Source organism: Terrapene carolina, unplaced genomic scaffold (assembly GCF_002925995.2).
Source record: "Terrapene carolina triunguis isolate 2854851 unplaced genomic scaffold, T_m_triunguis-2.0 Scaffold58, whole genome shotgun sequence".
Classification (NCBI taxonomy): Eukaryota; Metazoa; Chordata; order Testudines; family Emydidae; genus Terrapene; species Terrapene triunguis.
The window spans coordinates 69936751-69956129 of NW_020664409.1; the positions used below are offsets into that span (position 1 = coordinate 69936751).

The following is a 19379-nucleotide window of genomic DNA, read 5'->3' on the forward strand; positions in this document are numbered from 1 at the left end:
TGGGAGGAGTGGTAGATATGCTGGAGGGTAGGGATAGGATACAGAGGGACCTAGACAAATTAGAGGATTGGGCCAAAAGAAACCTGATGAGGTTCAACAAGGACAAGTGCAGAGTCCTGCACTTAGGACGGAAGAATCTCATTCACTGTTACAGACTAGGGACCGAGTGGCTAGGCAGCAGTTCTGCAGAAAAGGACCTAAGGGTTACGGTGGACGAGAAGCTGGATATGAGTCAACAGTGTGCCCTTGTTGCCAAGAAGGCTAACAGCATTTTGGGCTGTATAAGTAGGGGCATTGCCAGCAGATCGAGGGACGTGATCGTTCCCCTCTATTCGACATTGGTGAGGCCTCACCTGGAGTACTGTGTCCAGTTTTGGGCCCCACACTACAAGAAGGATGTGGAAAAATTGGAAAGAGTCCAGCGGAGGGCAACAAAAATGATTAGGGGGCTGGAGCACATGAGTTATGAGGAGAGGCTGAGGGAACTGGGATTGTTTAGTCTGCGGAAGAGAAGAATGAGGGGGGATTTGATAGCTGCTTTCAACTACCTGAAAGGGGGTTCCAAAGAGGATGGATCTAGACTGTTCTCAGTGGTACCAGATGACAGAACAAAGAATAATGGTCTCAAGTTGCAGTGGGGGAGGTTTAGATTGGATATTAGGAAAAACTTTTTCACTAGGAGGGTGGTGAAGCACTGGAATGGGTTACCTAAGGAGGTGGTGGAATCTCCTTCCTTAGAGGTTTTTAAGGTCAGGCTTGACAAAGCCTGGTTGGGATGATTTAGTTGGGATTAGGTCCTGCTTTGAGCAGGGGGTTGGACTAGATGACCTCCTGAGGTCCCTTCCAACCCTGATATTCTATGACATGTATTTGCATCTATAGATAGTAATCTGTTGTGAAGCATTTTGTGATAATTGTATACAACAGTCCAGTAAAAAATAAATTGTAGTGCTGTCAATGTTTTCGTATAGTGAGATCTTAATTTTGTAAAGCTAATTCAGTGCACCTTTCATCTGTGTATTTCTTTTCTTACCTTAAAAGTAAACATAATATATTTAAATTAACTAAATCATAATTGCATGTTTCTTAGCACTGATTTAGTCATTTAATTTTTTTTCTTGCAGTGAAAGAACCAATCTCTTAAAAGAAGCAGAGATTTTACACAAAGCCAGGTTCAGTTACATTCTACCAATTTTGGGAATTTGCAATGAGCCTGAATTTCTGGGAATAGTGACTGAATATATGACAAATGGCTCATTAAACCAACTTTTGCATGGGGTAAGTGTATAGTGTTTTTCTAAAGCCTTTTGTGTGTCACTTCTAGTTGTTGTTGTTAAATGGTCTGTTTTGCATGCCTGAGGAAATTAAGTAGTAAACATTTTTAATGGAAAAAAATATTGGGCCCTAGCCTGCAATTTACTCTGCTCAGGCAGACTGCGACATCTATGAAGAGCCCCTTTAAAGTCAGTGGGGCCTTGTCTGGGTGCAGCAGTCTACCCCCATTAAGACAGTTGCAATATTTGGGGCTTTAGAGAAATGACAAGGAAATGAATGGTGAGTTAAAAACAATCAGCTGTGATTTGCAAGTAATTAGAAACTCAATGAGAGCTCAAATAGCTGTACTCATTTCTGTACTGGTTTCAGAATCTCTGCCCTTTCCTCTGCATGCATGCATTTATTCATTACTCCTGGGGGAATCCTGCGCCACTGCACATGTGCAGAATTCATGCCCTCCTCTCCCCTCCTCACCCCCCCCGTCAGATTTTTTTTTTCCGCAGAATATAGATTCTGCTGGAGAGGCTCTGCAGTTATGCCTTTCGGCTACCAGGGGCTGCTACGGCACCAGAAGAGAGGGTAGTCAGCTGACAGCTGCGTTCCTTACAGCGGCACCAGTTGAGGAGGCACAGGCGGGACAGAGTACGGCACACAGGGTTGCTAGGGGTCACAGAATGGGGTTCAGAAGAGCTGATGGGGCAGGGGTAGGAAACAGACTGGGACGCAGGCTCAGGAGCTAGTATAATGACAGCTTTGAGGCAGGGGCACGGGGGTTGCATGGCCACATGGGGACAGGGCGTAGGGGACATACGGAGACGGGGGCAGATGTGCCTGACTGATTGGGAGAGGCTAGGGGTCAGCCAGGGTCTGCATGGGGGAGGCTCCCCAACTCCCTAACAATCCCTCCCTTCCCCCCCCCACCTCCCGAAAAAACCCTTTCCATACTTCTACCACCCACACCAACAACCGTCCAGGTTCAATCCCAGGCTCTTTCCCTCTCTCTCCGTTCCTCCATTACCCCTGACTTCCCCAAGCCTTTGCACTGCTTCTGAGGGGTGTGGGAAATACGTTTCTGTAGTGTAGTTTAAATGAATTACTCAACGTTCTGTTTTTATATGCCTAGTAAGTAATCTACTTGTCAAAAAATCATTTCCTGAATTTTGTTGTTGTCTGTATCACTACAGACATACTTCCTGAGAGGTATTTTGAAATAAATTACCAAAATAATTGAAACTGGTGTGGTTATATTGTTTTATTTTGACAAAATAAAATATCCAGAATTTTGCAGAATTTTAAAATATTGTGCACAGAGTTTTAATTTTTTGGTGTAGAATTTAATTTTTTTTTTGGCAGGAGTAATTCATTCATGTGAATAATGTGCATTCATTTTCTTTTTACTGTGAATAGTCTTTTAAAAGAAGACTATGACTCAAACTGGTAAGTCAGAAATTGCAAAACTAAAACAGGCACGTCTTTCAGGCACTCAGTTGTGCTTTTTTAAAATGAAGGATTGAACTTTCATATTCAGTTTGTGAAACATACCCACAAAAGCTGAGAAATTCAATCATAACATTTTTAAAAGATAGTGTTTGTGTTTAGTTTTAGTGTAGTCTAGCATCACTGGGAGGCAGTATTGTCTGGTGGACAGGGCATTCGATTGGGACTTAGAGGACCTTGGTTCTCTTTTTGCAACTGCCACTGGCCTGCTGGGTGACCTTGGACGTGTCATTTCATCTGTTCCTCTGCTTTCCCATTTATAAAATGGGGATATTATATTGCCTTTACTAGGAAGACCTCTCTTCTTGGAATATTGTGTATTGTTTCCTGTAGCCACAAGTAGAAGTTTTCTTTTTCCTCTGGGCTAGCTTGATTTGTTGGAGCACAAAACATTGAATAATGGACACTTTCTGGAACTTTGATGTAAATTGTACTGTTATAATCCTTTCCAGAACTTGTGCCCGTTCTGTCAGGCTTTTGGTTGCCCTCTTTTGATAATATAAAACCTTTGCCATCTCTGCGTATGTCATTGGCATTTGGTAGCCCAGAATATAGTAATATGTGTTCAATTGACAAAAGGTATTTGTCTCATTTCCCTTAGGCCTAGTATATCTAGTTTATATCTGTCAATTTCTGTTATTTGGACCACTTTTCTAGGCTTGTATAGTGTCCACATATAAGAAGGGTAGCACTCCCTAGACACATTTCCCCCTCCCCCCTCCTCCAGGTCCCACTGTCCTTCGTTTACTCTCTCTGCTCCCCCAGTGGCTGCCTTTAGGGGAGTTTTCTGGGGGTAATTGCTCCCTGGCAGAGGATTGGTTCTTCTTTGTCCCTGCCCCTTGTTAGAGGAGGGTCTGGCTGAAACAGTAGTCAGCCTCTCAGACAGTCCCTGGATAGGTCTTTACAGACTCAATTTCTGAAAGTTTGTTGCACCTACATAAGGTTTATATCCCCCACCCTTCTTTCTGGGGTGTGTTACTTGGCTGTCAGCCGGAGTGGCTCTTTTCTGTAATTGTCTGTTCCTCACCCAGCCTGCCTTGGTTATTCACAGCCTCTTCCTGGTCACCGCCCCTTCCTATGGTAGGCTTCCCCTAATAAGCCCCTTCTCCTCCAGGAACAGGTGCACCTCATTGGAGCAGCACAGGCCCAGAGGATCTTGTTAGCCTCCTTGCGGCCAGTAGAAGGGTACGTACCTTCACACCGCACATTCTGCATACCAATTTAGGAGAGAGAAAATTCATCAGCAGAGTAGCTTCCTTGTGTGTTTGGCCATTTCACGCCATTATCTCTCGTAAGTCTATTTGAATGGAGTTGAGTTCAATTGAGTTTGTGAACTGAGGGGTAGTGCAGATTTCTTTAACAACTTTGTTTCTTACAGTAGTGTCTTATTAGCAAGTGGGCCGGTGGACTGCCTTAAGTCTGGCTCTTACCCTTTGACCTAGACATGAATGCTAAAGTAGGGAGCAATAACACTGTCAGGGAAGCTATTTTATGGAAACAAGATGTCAGTGGAAAGAAAGTGGCAAAGTGTTTGCTGATTTTTGTGGAACAAATGGCCTGATCATTGGAGGAAATATCTTCCTTCACTGTAGTATTACTAAGATAACTTGGAGGTCACCAGGTCACAGAACAGGGAACCAAATGGATCACATTACTATGTGGCTCAAATGAAGAAGAACGTTAGAAGATGTACATAGAAGGAACGGGCAGATATGGGTACAGACCATGCATTAGTGGTAGATATTTTGAGAATAAAAATAAAAGATGTCTGAACAACAGAGATGCCTACATTATAATATCACCAACCTAAAACAGATGACAATGCAACCAGAGTTTAGAACTCCATTAACAGGTGCTTGAAGATGATGGAACAGTAGAAGGCAAATGGAAATGGGTAAAGGAAACTATCACTAAAACTTCTGAAGGAATGCTGGGATTCAGGAAGAAACACCACAATGAATGGTTATCTGAGGATATATGACAGGAAATAAGATACCAAATTAACAAGACCAAGAAAACAGACACATACACACACACACCCTCTCACTCTCTCTTGGAGGAATATACCATAAAGAGCACAGGGGCCAAAATGAGTGCTAGGAAAGACAAATGAGAACTTATAGATAAAGTGGCAACAGATGCATAGACCACTGCAGCACAAAATGATATGAAGACCGTATAAAACATCATTCAGTAGTTGTCAAGAGGAAAAACAAATACCAACCGACCAACTCAAGACAACAAGGGCAACATAATGATAAAGACATCAAAACAATTAAATGTATAGAGGCAGTACTTTATTCAACTACTGAATGGTGAGCCAGTGGGCATCCCCGCAGATATAGAGGAAGGAGAAGATCTGGACATCAAACTAGAACCTATCACCAGCGTAGAAGTAGAAAGGGCAGTCAATCAGTTAAAAATGGAAAGGCACCAGGTCCAGGTAACATTCCAACAGAGGTTCTTAAGGCAGACTTGAGGAAAACAGTAGACATTTTGATAGGCCTCTTACAAAATATATGGAAAGAAGAAAAGTTACCAAATCAGTGGAAAAGGGGTCATATAGTGAAGCTGCCAAAGAAAGAAAACCTCAGTGTAAAAACTGGAGGGGCATAGAACGGATCTCTCTCACAGGTAATGTATTTACATATATTATTCTAGGCAAAATAAAGAAATCAGTGCATAAGAACAGCCATACTGGGTTAGACCAATGGTCCATCTAGCCCGATAATCCTGTTTTCCAACAGTGGCCAATGCCAGATGCTTAAGAGGGAATGAACAGAACAGGCAATAATTCATCCCCTGTCGTCCACTCCCTCTTTCTGGCAATCAGATGCTAATAATACCCAGAGCATGGGGTTGCATCCTTGACCATCTTGGCTAATAGCCAATGATGGACCCATCCTCCATGAATTTATCTAGTTCTTTTTTGAACTTCATTATAGTCTTAGCCTTCACAACACCCTATGGCAAGGAGTTCCAAAGGTTGACACTGTGTTGTGTGAAGTACTTCCTTGTTTGCTTTAAGCCTGCTGCTTATCAATTTCATTGGGTGACCGCTGGTTCTTGTGTTATGTGAAGGAGTAAACTAACATTTCGTTATTCACTTTCTCCACAGTCATGATTTCATAGACCTTGATCATATCCCCCCTTAGTCATCTCTTTTCCAAGCTGAAAAGTCGGTCTTTTTAATCTCTCTTCATATGGAAGCTGGTCCATACCCCTAATCATTTTTGTTGCCTTTCTCTGTACCTTTTCCAATTCTAATATATCTTTTTGAGATGGGGTGACCAGAACTACAGGCAGTATTCAAGGTCCGGATGTACCATGGATTTAAATAGTGGCGTTATGATTTTGTGTTATCTATCCCTTTCGCAATGGTCCCTAACATTCTGTAATTTTTTTTTTTTTTTTGACTGAGGCTGCCCATTGAGCGGATGTTTTCAGAGAACTATCCATGATGACCCCAAGATCTCTTTCTTGAGTGTAACAGCTAATTTGGATACCACCATTTGTATGTATTCTTGGGGTTGTTTTCCAATGTGCATTATTTTGCATTTATCAATGCGAAATTTCATCTGCCATTTTGTTGCCCAGTCACCCAGTTTTGTGAGGCCCCTTTGTAACTCTTCACAGTCTGCTTTGGACTTACCTTGAGTAATTTTTATCATCTGCAAAATTTGCCACCTCCCCATTTTACCACCTTTTCCAGATCATTTATGAATATGGTGAGCAGTGCTGGATCCCTGGCGGACATCTCTATCTACCTCTCTCCATTCTGAAATCTGTCCATTTATTCCTACCCTTTGTTTTCTATTTTTTAGCCAGTTACTGATCCATGAGAGGACCTTCCCTCTTATCCCATGACTGCTTACTTTTCTTAAGAGCCTTTGGTGAGAGACCTGGTCAAAGGCTTTCTGAAAATCTAAATACACTATATCCAATAGATCCCTCTTGTCCACATGCTTGTTGACCCCCTCAAATAATTCTAGTTGATTGGTGAGGCATGACTTCCTTTTACAAAAGCCATGTTGACTCTTCCCCAACAAAGTGTATTTATGTATGTGTCTGATAATTCAGTTATTTACTATAGTTTCACCCAATTTGTGAGATATTGAAGTTAGACTTACCGGCCTGTAATTGCCAGGATAGCCTCTGTAGCCTTTTTTAAAAATTGGTGTAACATTACTGTCCTTCTGTCATCTGGTACAGAAACTGATTTAAATGATAGGTTACATACCACAGTTCGTAGTTCTGCAATTTCGTATTTCAGTTCCTTCAGAATTCTTGGGTGAATACTATCTCGTCCTGGTGACTTATTACTATTTAATAGGGCTATCCATTAGTCTCAGTTAACTCAAGCAATTAATTCCAAACAAATTAACTCAATTAAAAATATTAATCGCATTGTTAAACAATAATAAAATGCCAATTGGTTTTTTATAAATATTTTTCTACATTTTCAAATATATTGATTTCAGTTACAACACAGAATACAAAGTGTACAGTGATCATTTTATGTATTTGATTACAAATATTTGCACTGTAAAAGAAACAAATAGTATTTTTCAATTCACCTCATACAAGTACTGTAGTGCAATCTCTATCATGAATGTGCAATTTACAAATATAGAATTATTACATAACTGCACTCAAAAACTCTAAAAATTTCAGAGCCTACAAGTCCACTCAATCCTGCTTCTTGTTCAGTCAATCACTAAGACAAACAAGTTTGTTTACATTTATGGGAGATAATGCTGCCTGCTTTTTATTTACAATGTCACCTGAAAGTGAGAACGGGTGTTCACATGGCACTTTTGTAGCCGGTGTTGCAAGGTATTTACATCAGACATGCTAAACATTTGTATGCCCCTTCATGTTTTGACCACCATTCCAGAGGACATGTTTCCATGCTGATGACTCTCGTTAAAAAAATAATGCGTGAATTAAATTTGTGACTGAACTCCTTGGAGGAGAATTGTATGTCTCCTGCTCCATGATTTTACCTGCGTTCTGCCATATGTTTCGTGTTATGGCAGTCTCGGATGACCCAACGTACGTTGTTCGATTTAAGAACACTTTCATTGCAGATTTGACAAAACGCAAAGATGGTATCAATATGAGATTTCTAAAGATAGCTACAGCACTCAACCCAAAGTTTAAGAATCTGAAATGCCTTCCAAAAATCTGAGAGAGACGAAGTGTAGAACATGCTATCAGAAGTCTTAAAAGATCAACACTCCGATTTGGAAACTACAGAACCAGAACTACCAAAAAAGAAAAATCAACCTTCTATTGGTGGCATCTGATTCAGATGATGAAAATGAACGTGCGTTGGTCCGCACTGCTTTGGATCATTATCAAGCAGAACCTGCCAGCAGCATGGAAGCATGTCCTCTGGAATGGTAGTTGATGCAGGAAGGGGTATTTAGCAAATCTGGGGCACATAAATACCTTGCAATGCCAGCTACAACAATACACTTTGTATTCTGTGCTGTAATTTAAATCAATATATTTGAAAATGTAGAAAACATCCACAAATATTTAAATAAATGATATTCTATTGTTTAACAGTGAGATTAAAACTGCAATTAATCACATTTTTTTTTAATCTTGGTTAATTGAGATTTTTTTAAATTATTTGATAGCTCTACTATTTAATTTAGCAATTTATTCCAAAACCTTCTCTATTGACATCTGGGACAGTTCCACAGATTTGTCACCTAAAAAGCTCACATCCTCTGTAGATTCAAGATACAGGCACAGTTCAGACAGGATAAATCAGGTACATATCAAATAATAATCTTATGTATCAACATAGAACTGTTGATTGTACAACAGTCACCACTTTATATGAATTTTTTAGATTTCCAAAAATCTTTTGGTATAACGGATAGAACTGTTTTATGGAAATTGCTACACAACTATGGAATCTTTCCAAAATTTGTGAGGATCATTCAAAGCTTCTATGAAAATATGACATGCCAAGTACTACATAATAGCGAACTGACTAAACCATTCAAAGTCACTCTGGGCATCAGGTGAGGATGTCTTATGTCACCCAGAATTTTTTTACTGATAGTGGATTGGGTAGTGAGAGGGAGTACAGAACAATGAAAGGACATACAATGAATTTTCAAACAGAAGTTAGACCAACTTGACTTTGTGGATGACATCAACATGCTATCACTTACCCATAGAGACATGCAAGGCAAAACAAATGATCTCCAGGCTTATGCACAATTAATAAGGTTGAAAATCAACACTGAGAAAACTAAAACCCCAAGGATCAACACACAACACCAATGACATTTTCTGGGACTGACACAAAAGAAGTCCGATAGTTCGCATATCTTGACAGCATTGTAAGTACAACATGCAACAGACCCACAATATCCTGCACAATCCTTATGGAATTAGGATAAGGTTTAACTTAATTCTGTAAACTTGATTGAATTATGTTTAATACCTTGGACCCCCAAAGTATTAAAAATGCAGTTGTCCATATTTATTATGGAATTGCAGGTCACTCCTCTAGGAGGAGGGGGATGCTAATGTAATTCCTCAGGTTATGAACCCCTTTGAAGTCATCCCTTAGTGAGGTCTGCATATACTAGTTCAAAATGGATTCTCCATGGACCAATAGACAAAGAAAAGAGTTTTGGATGACTGTCCTGGTCCAGGCCCTTCTTCCTGGTCCAGCAAATGGACAGGATCTCTAGTCCATAGAGGCTCCCATTGATTAAGGAATGATTGGAAGGACTTAGCCTACTGAGGCCCCATAAGACTGTGTGCTTGTTCTGAGCTGAAGCTATGATGAACTTGAAACAAGAGGGAAACCCTTTTGGGGGAGTTGGTGAATGCCAGAACCCATGTTAGGGTTAGGGTGATCTCTGGTAATTGTATGAGCATGCATGTAGTTTTATTATTTTTAACATATTCTCTGTAATGTTTTTTACCTTAAGAATAAAATAGGCTTGCTTAAAAAGAACTGTGTGGTAAATTACAACCATGGGAAGTCACTCTGCTGGGAACAACACAGCGAAGGCAGGGAACTTCTCAGCCTGGAAATACCCTAGTCAGAAGGGAGTGAGATATAGGTCTCCACCCAAGAAAGGCACTGGCTGGGTTGCTGCAAGCTGGACGACTGAGGGGAAACAGGGAAATGGCATGATCTGTGACACAACAAGTAGAGCAGATGAAAACATTAAAACCAGAGTATCAAAAGCCAGATATGCCTTTGTAACTCTAAAGCCAATCTGGAGAAACAGAAATCTTGCTTCCAAACTAAAAACTTTGAATATTTAACACCGTTGAAAAGTTGGTCTTACTATAGTGTGCTGAAATTTGGAGATTCAAGACTTCACTATCTAAACTCCAAGTTTTAATAAACAGCTGACAGAATAATCCTCAGTATCAGAGGGGGAAGAAGAGTCACAAATAAAGAATTCTTGAGGAGGATAAAACAGAAGCCACTAGGACAAGAAATTCTGGAATGAAAATGGAGATAGCTAGTACATAGAGTTAAAAAACTAAATAATGTAAGACAGGAATTGGATTGGAACCCCTAGGGCAAGAGGCAATGAGATAGACCAAGGATAACGTTGAACTACAGAATATAAGCAGAATTGAAAACTAAGACTGCAGGAGGAGACCAGCGAAGGTGGAAGGCAGTGGTTAAGACCCTGTGTTCTGCAATGGAATAGAGAGGTTTAAGAAGATACTTGCTCACTTTTGTAAAGCACTCTGAGTCTGTTGATGATGATAAATCTTATCTAGAACTTTATCATCGCAAGGTCATACAGTATGTGTATTAGTAACAGCATATATAATCGTGAACTGATAGAGTATAATTGCTAAAGAACAGGAGCATAGTAATGAGTGATTAAATAGTTCATAATGTTAAAACATATAAATTAACACCAATCACTGATTTGTCACTTTTTAAATTTGAGAATACAAGATGTAAAAAAACCTCTTTTCAAAGTATGTCTCCTCTAACTCAAAGATTTTTGTTAAAATATTTAAATGGATGATCATATTGTGATTTTTCTGGTTTTCTTTTTTCTTTGGTAGAAAAATGCGTATCCTGACATTGCGTGGTCACTGCGATTCCGTATTCTGTATGAAATTGCTTTGGGAGTGAATTATCTGCACAATATGAGTCCTCCATTACTGCACCATGATTTGAAGACCCAAAATATTTTACTGGATAGCGAGTTTCATGTTAAGGTAAGGTTCTGGTTATTTTAGTCTCTATATTCCTCTTCAGTGAACATATGTAAGCGGGGGAATGGTCCCGCTATTGTGGGGAACTTTCCTGGCTTATACACTACCCCGGTGAAGTGGGCTAGTGAAAGGATCTGAGTCCTTGCTCCCACTTCCTTTACCCAGAGGCCTCCCTGCCCTTGAGGACTCCCCTTCCACTCTCCTGTCTGGCAGAGTCCTCGTAAACCCCGACAAGGCTGGGCCCAGGATTCCTGGGGGGCTCGACCCCCAAACTTGTTGTGGTCACTTAGGGCAGGGGCTAGGGTATCCCCACTCCAGGGTGCTCTCTCTGTACTGGATGCTTCCCTGACCCACTGATCATTACATACAGTTCAAAGCAAATACAATTTATTAAACAGCAATCAGTTGAAAAAAAATAAGGAAAAAATGGGAAAGGTTAAAAGAAAACCCGTCACCCCACTCTGTGGCACAGGGACATCACAACCAGCATCTCTGGAATGTAAGGGAAGTTCAGTCTGTTCCTCACAAGTCCCAGGCCACCTCCTCAGGCCCTGGCTGTGCCGCAGGGATGCTGCGGGTCGGACACTTGCTCTGGTGGTGGCCACATGCTCTCAGGCTCTAGGTGGCAGGACCCTTCTTCCTAGCGTTTCCCCCGCCCTGTTGGGGTTATGATACTCCTCCAAGTCTGGCCTGCCAGGCGTCTTGGCTGGGGGCGTCTCCCTCCGCTGGGCCTGCTGCCCAGAGCCCCCCTTGCTCTCCCCAGCTGCTCACCGCACCCTGCTCCTGACTGCTCCAGCTTCTCTGCCTCAGCTCCACCACTCTGCTGCCTCAGTTCCATCTCCACCACTCTGCCTCAGTACGGCTGCTGTTGCTGCTTTGCCTCCAGCTCCCTAGGCTGCTTCTCTGGCTCTGGTTGCTGCAGCTCTCCTCCCAGCACAGGTCTGCTCTGTGGGGTGCTTCTGTGACTCTGCTCCCAGCTCTGACCTGCTTCCTGGGATGCTTTTCTGGCCCATCTGGGTGGCACAGCTCTGCTCCCCAGCTCAGCTTGGGCCCCTGCTTTCTCCTTGGGCCCCACTCTGTCTGACCCAGGCAATTCCAGCTCACACAGAGGACGGGATCCGCTGGCCTCCTGACTCCCTGATTAGCCTGCCTGCCCTGTCAATCAGGCTGACCTGGAGCACTGGCCTCTCCCCATTGTTCCTGGGGGCTGTCAGTTTCAGGGTCCTGATTTCCCATCGATCCTTCCCCTTACTTTTAGTACTGGGAGCTAGCCACCCAAAACACCCCCACTGAGTTTTAGTAAGGGGACAACAGTCCCCTTACACATAGCGGAACTGAAGTGTATTTAATATTGCAGACAAGGAATGAGGATAGGAAGGGACAAACTTATACTCCAGTCCTGCAGTTGTGTCTTTGAAGGCAGAGCCTCATCTTCTTCAGGGAGGTTCCACACTGAAATGGGTTGACTTGCACCAATCCAATTGCAGATTCCTGGCCTTTAGCAGCACACTGCCTTTCCATAATGTTGGCCTATGCAGTATGCCATACAGATTAAATAAATCAAAGTTAGTAGATGAGAAATTTAACTGGGATGAACCTGTGGATATCTGAAGGGATTATACCTAGGGAAAATAACCAAATTCTCAGCAAAATTAACATAAAAGTAGTCATGATTTCATAGGTTTAGTTACAGAGAAGAGGGGTTGGAGGTACTATAATAAGACAGTGTTAAGCAAAATGTTAGTTCATGGTAACAAAATAGAGAGGAATTAGAGAAGTAATTAGGCAGTGCAAGAAATAAAAGCAGTGGCTAATATTCAGAAGTGGTATCACTTTCTTATGAAAGTCCTTGAGGATAACCCTTAATGTGGTCCTTTCAGAGTAGAAACTCCTTCGAAGGACTGCTCAAGTTCTGAAGTTAGAGGAGCTCAGGTAGGCCCTGGTGGGTTTCCCATTCCCAGCAACAGTGTAATATGTGATGTACTGTCTTGCTTCCAAATTGTCATTCTTCACTCAGCAGTGCTTATTGTAGCCTTAGAACATCTCTTCAAATATGCACACTCTGGGTTTGGATAGTATGGGAAGGCGAGAAACCTACCTGTCAGATACTTCCTGAAGGAGAATTGATGAGGGGATTATCAAGGCCTTGGTTGCTTATTAGGCTGGATATTCACCTTAAAATAGAATAAAACATACGTGAAATTGTTTCTGAGCCATCTTAACTTTAATGGTTTATTATGGACCTTTAATTCAGAGGCAAAGAGAAGGAAGTATTGGTGATGAAGAATCCATTTGTTGAGAAAACTGTTGGTCACTTTTATAATTTGAATAGAAATAAAAACAGTTTGATAAAGTTTTGTTTCCTTTCATCAATAGTTTGAAAATTTGAAATGGATGATCTGGAACATTTAGTATTACAGTAATTGAGGGAGATGCTGTGCCTTAAATTTGAATGGTTAATGCTTTAAGATGAATTTTTCTGCAGATGCATTATGTGGGGGTTAATTGCTCATTGCTTATTAACTAGCTCGCTAATTATTTGAGCTGCCTTTGGGTGGAGTGAAATTAAGATTTTGATAACTGGCAGAAAATGGAAGGAGATACATCTGCTGTGTATTATAAAAAAGAAAGTATTGAACATATGTAAAATATGCAGTCATAGTGTGTCTGATTGCATCAAATATCTGCTAAATGAGTAAGATTTCTGTTGAATTACAATGAGACCAGACACACAAAAGTGCATTATGCAAATTGGTTTTAAAATCATTCCCTCCTCCCCCGATGACCTCAAAAGCTAGTCAGAAGAAAGCTCTTATAGACAGGCCATGTACTCTATGACACAATGAAATCAAGTCCATTACAAGCACTTTAATTTATTCTGTTCCAATTAAATATTCTTCCTTCACTTCCACCTGTCCTACATAAATACACATAACTATGGCCCAGTCAGTGACATAACACCAGTCAATAATTATTTTTAACTTTTTTTTTTCCTCGTGTATTCTCCAGGAAGCTCATATCCATAGATCTTAGTTGTTGCAATGTTGTCCAGGCAGCCTTGCTCAGAACCCTTTTTCCCTCTCGTGTGTGTACCAGGAAAGTGTGGAGTTTGTAGCTCGCTTCATCTCCTTGGATTTCCACCCAGTGGCCACTGTCCTGAATTCTAGGCATCCCAACTGGACAGCCTACACTTCTGGTTCTCTCTCCCCCATGCTGGAAGCTGGAGTCCAGCTCTTGCTCCCTGATCCCCTGCTGCCTGGTTCAGTGGAACAGTGTGGGATGCTGTGACAGGTTGCTATACTCACTGCTGGATGATGCCACCTCCTGGCGGTTCTGGGGATTAGCTCAGTCACAGCAACGCCCATTCTAGTGGTTAAACCCCATCAATTTCTCCTCTGCTGCTCTTCTCGCTCTCAGGAGCCGCAGCTATCCTCTCTGTGACTCGGCCTCTGACCAGGTTGCTCAGCATTTCCCCCCTTCTGGGGTATAGTCCTTCAAAGTTTCTGTCACTCCCATAGTGGCCAAGGCAGTCTTCCAGTTCACGCCCCTGCCAGTGCCATTTTCCCAGTGTCAGGTAGAGGAACCTGGGCCTACTCTCTACTCCAGGTTCCAGCCCAGGGACCCTACAACATGCAGCCAAGGTCTGTTCAGTCTCCAACCTTGCTGCTTATTCCCTGGGCTGCTTCCTACCCCAGCACTCCCCCACTCTCTGGGGTTTGTCAGTCTCTCTACTCCCTCCTCCCAGGGAGCAATAGTGGGCTACTTGTCTTGATAGCCCTCCCAACACACTTCCCTTCTCCCAGAAAGTGACTGCAGACTCCTTCCCTGCAGTCCTTCCTACTATCAGCTCCCTGGCTTTATAGAACCCCTGCCTGTTCCCACACAGGTTCACTTTCCTCTCGGACTAAAAGGTTAATTGGCCCATCTGGCTTCCATTAATTCCTTCAGGGCAAGTGGGTGGGGGGGGTGAGGTGGACACCCCATCACAGGTGCATGCATTGCAAACCAATTAACTCTTAGCTTGTAGGGAAGGATAGAGAACAAGAAGCAGTTTCAGGCATGTCCCAGCCAGACATGGAAACAGCAAACAAAATATTGGGTGCCTGTCTGCAGCAAAATGGCAAATTTCCCAGCCAAAATGATTAATTCTGTGGCATCTTGGAAAAATGCTAGGTCCAAGGAGCTCTGATTGAGATGATAAGAACTGCACCACTCTCTGAGTTGTTGTTTTTGGATAGTGCTGCATCGTTTTACACTTGATTAATGTTTTCAAGATTTTCTTTCCAACCATAAGGGCTAGAAACATAAGTGTTTGGTCTTTGGAAATGAAAGCTGATATTCTGAAATGCAGTTTTTTAGCAAGGGTGAATTCCACAGCCAAATCACGGACTACATGGGAGGTGTTGCCCACAGGGAGCAATGGGGAGGGAACATCTTTTTATTCTATTTATTTTTGTACACCACCTAGCACAGTGGGGTCCTGGTCCATAACTATGGTGATTAAGTGCTACGGTCATTCAAATCATTAATAAATAATAATACCGTGGTGACAACATGAACCCTGATTTGGAAACGTTTTCTAAATCAAGGTTGGTGTTTTTTGTAGCTAGCAGAACACCGTAGCTGCTTTCATTTCAAGCGGGATGGAGGGTTTTAAACAAACTCTTCATTCAGTTCTATTTTTGTCAACTTGCACTAACATCAGTGCATAGATGGGACCTGCTGCTCTCTCAGAATGACAGATTTTTGTTCTTTACCAGATTGCGGATTTTGGTTTATCGAAATGGCGCATGGTGTCCACATCACAATCGCGAGGTGACAAATCTCTGCCAGAGGGAGGGACTATTATCTACATGCCACCTGAAGACTATAATCCCAATCAGAAAACCCGTGCAAGTGTAAAGCATGATATATACAGGTACTGCCTGTTATCCTACAGTGGGCACTGCAAACTGAAAAGTAAAAATTGTCAAAGGAACTTGATTATAATGAACCAGAACAAGTTATTTTGGGAGACTAAATGGATAAAGTACAATTTTTGAAAACCTCTTTCCCTAGCAAACAGTAGGACAAATATAATGCCCTAGAGATTAGGGTAAAAACAGGATAACTAGAAAAGGGGATTGGTTGGAGTTAACCCAATGTTGTTTAATTTTTGAACATCCCACAAATCAGGGCTTGCAGGGAATAAAATTACCCTGCTGAAAATAGGATGGATGAGGAGAGAGAGCGAATGAGTAGCAAAACAGAGTACAAACATCCAGATGAACAAACTATGCACACTTACTTAAGAGATCTCTGTGGCTAATGTGCAGAGATTAATGTAAATTGCAAGACAAACATGGGGTGAGAGAAAAAGCATTAACTTACAAAAGGTCAGGTGAAGGGACAGGCAAAAACAGAGTATACGTCATATAGAAATTCATATAGGAATATACATCATATAGGGACAGGTAAAAACAGAGTATACATCATATAGAAATCCAGGGAGAGCTATTCCAGTAAGCTTTTGAATGTCACATATAGAGTAATAGCTACCTATAAAAGAAACAGCAGTTGCTTTCTCAGTGTAAGAGATACTGAACAAGTTAGCTCAGAAGGGTACCACCGTAAAGCCTGTCTAAACAATCAAGGAGGGGATTGAGTTGAGGAAGTGGATGGTTAACAGTTGACAGATGGCCTACAGCAGTCAAGCATAGTTTTTAAGAATATCTATTAAGGCTGCATTTTTGCTACTTGAGTCATGGATTCCATAATTTTCATATATTTTAAAAATATCTAGGACTTCTGACACTTTGGGACTCTTACATGTAGGTGTGTGGATGCAGTGGTAAGAGATGAACCAGTTTCAGAGACTAAACTGCCAAGACAAAGCCTGGGCTTCCTGGAAAAGAGAGCATTACCTTTCATAATTAGCTCTTCCCCTTGAGGTGGAGAGGAAGCACCTGGCATTCCTAGTAAGAAATCAGGGAGAGAGAATATCCCTGTAACTCTCATCTTTTGAGAGGTGTAGGTGGGTGTGGAGCAAGAGAGAAGAATCAGGAGCTCAAGGCAGTTCATTGGAGGAGCAGGAGAGGGAGTGCAGCCTGCAGCAGGCCCTGTCTATGCTTATGGTTTTAGAAGGATGTGAGAGTATTGGTTAGAGTGGGGGAGAGCCTAAAGAGGTTGGTTAGGAGAGAGAGAAGAGAGGGAGAGTAAAAGGAAAGAAAGAGTAAGTTTAGAGGGAAAACTAGACTGAAAAAGAGGTTTGGAAGGAGGGAGAGATTGTCCAGAAAGAGGAGAAGAAGAAATTGAGAACATGGATGGAAAGAAGGGAGAGAACTCAAACCAAAGGAGGATAGAAGAAGACAGATGTAGGGAGAGAAGAAGACAAGAGACGAGAACATCCATTGAAGAAGAGAAACAAGGTGGGTGAGGTAATATCTTTTATTGGACCAACTTCTGTTGATAAGAGAGACAAGCATTCAAGCTACACAGTGCTCTTCTTCGGGTCTGGGAAAGATCCTCTGAGTGTCACAGCTAAATACAAGATGGAACAGATTGTTTAGCATAGGTAGGTAGTAGTTAAACAATCTGTTCCACTTTGTATTTAGCTGTGATGCTCAGAGTACCTTTCCCAGACACGAAGAAGAGTTCTGTGTAGCTTGAATGCTTGTCTCTCTCACCAACAGAAGTTGGTCCAATAAAAGATATTACCTCACCTACCTTGTGTTTCTAATATCCTGGGACCAACACGGCTACAACACTATATACTAAAAAAGAGAACAGAAGCAAATCAAGCTATACGATGGAAGGAAAGAGAAAGGTGTGGTGAGGGAAAGAGGAACACGAGCCAAAGGAAAACAAATAGGAAGTTGCAGACTACAATGTCACAGAAGAGATGAAAATGTTTAATTATATCATATCTCAGATTGAATGGGAGAGTGATGTTGGGGGTTTCCCAGGCTGTGGCAGAGTTCATTCACCTCTCTGAATGCTCTTAGGCCTTCCTGTCAGGGATGAGTCTTTGACTTCTGTACCAGTTTGTCTCAGTTACTCTTGTTGAAAAGCAGAATTTTTGCCTTTAAAATCCACTGTTTTCTACCAAATGTCAGGGACAGTGAACTCTCTCTTAAGTCACTACTCAGGGGACCAACAATGTGTTGCTGCATAGAAGTAGTGTTCTGCTTCACCTTTATTAAAAGTGTAGTTCTGAGCCTATTCCTGCTCCCATGGAGATTAGTGGGAAAAGTCCCATTGATTTATACATTAACACAATTAGGCTTAGTAAGTTTGGAGTTATTTCTGATTCTTCTCTGCAGAGTGAATATGGCGTGTATGACACCTAACCCAACTGATCACTGTTTATATTCAGAGTCCCAACAGCATTCTTTATGGACAAAAATATTTATTAAATTACTTTTCACTTGTGTTAGCACTGCATAGGTAACACAGCTCTGGAGAGGGAGGTAGATTCTATTTTTTTTTTAAATAATATATGGATATATACCTATCTCGTAGAACTGGAAGGGACCTCGAAAGGTCATTGAGTCCAGCCCCCTGCCTTCACTAGCAGGACCAAGTACTGATTTTTGCCCCAGATCCCTAAGTGGCCCCCTCAAGGATTGAGCTCACAACCCTGGGTTTAGCAGGCCAATGCTCAAACCACTGAGCTATCCCTCCCCCATATGACTTGCCTATAATTAATAGAATTATTAACTGAGTTCCAATTGCAGGACCAAATTTTTCCCTTGTTTCCCCTTCGCAGTCTGTTTAAAGGCTTTGCACAGGTGTAACTAAGGATAGATGATAGCCTGCTGAACTCATGTTAGTTTAGGCATGTCTATGCTACAAAATTAAGTTGACTTATGTTAGGTCAGCCTACAGCCACTGTGGTAATTAAATCTGCTCTTCCTGTCCACACTGTGCTCCTTCTGTCAGTGTGCATCCTCGCCAGCAGTGCATGCACCAACTTAAGTGGAGCATTGTGGGGCAATGACAGCTGGAGCCCCAGTCCCGCCGCTCCGGGCGCTGACCCTCCCGAGCTGTGAGCCCCGCCACCTGGGGCAGCGGGACTCTGGCTGTCAGCCCTGGGTCAGCAGGGCTCCAGCTACCAAAGGCAGCAATAAGCAACGTAAGCAACTCAGTGTCTACATGGACACTGCGTCAACCTAACTACATCGACCTAATCACTACGCCTCTCCTGGAGGTGGAGTTATTAGGTTGGCCTAGTGCGTGACTTAAATCAGAGGGAGGAGCATTGTAGTGTAGACACTTAGTTAGGTTGATGTAAGCTGCCTTATATGGACCTACTCTGAGGTGTAGAACGGGCCTGTGAAAGAAAGCCCTCTTAACACTGAGAGCCCAGGATGAGAAGGGCTAGCAGGTAGAAAAAACTC

General features: G+C 42.1%; 1 protein-coding gene across 1 annotated transcript in view; it reads left to right on the forward strand.

Annotated features, from left to right (window-relative positions):
• Positions 1 to 1127: 1127 nt before the first annotated feature.
• RIPK2 (receptor interacting serine/threonine kinase 2) overlaps positions 1128 to 19379 on the forward strand; it is a 31525-nt gene continuing 13273 nt past the window's right edge. The window contains exons 1-3 of the mRNA XM_026659059.1: positions 1128 to 1278; positions 10849 to 11004; positions 15762 to 15919. Coding sequence (XP_026514844.1) covers positions 1243 to 1278; positions 10849 to 11004; positions 15762 to 15919 — 350 coding nt within the window. The 5' untranslated portion in view covers positions 1128 to 1242. The remainder of the gene's footprint in view (positions 1279 to 10848; positions 11005 to 15761; positions 15920 to 19379) is intronic.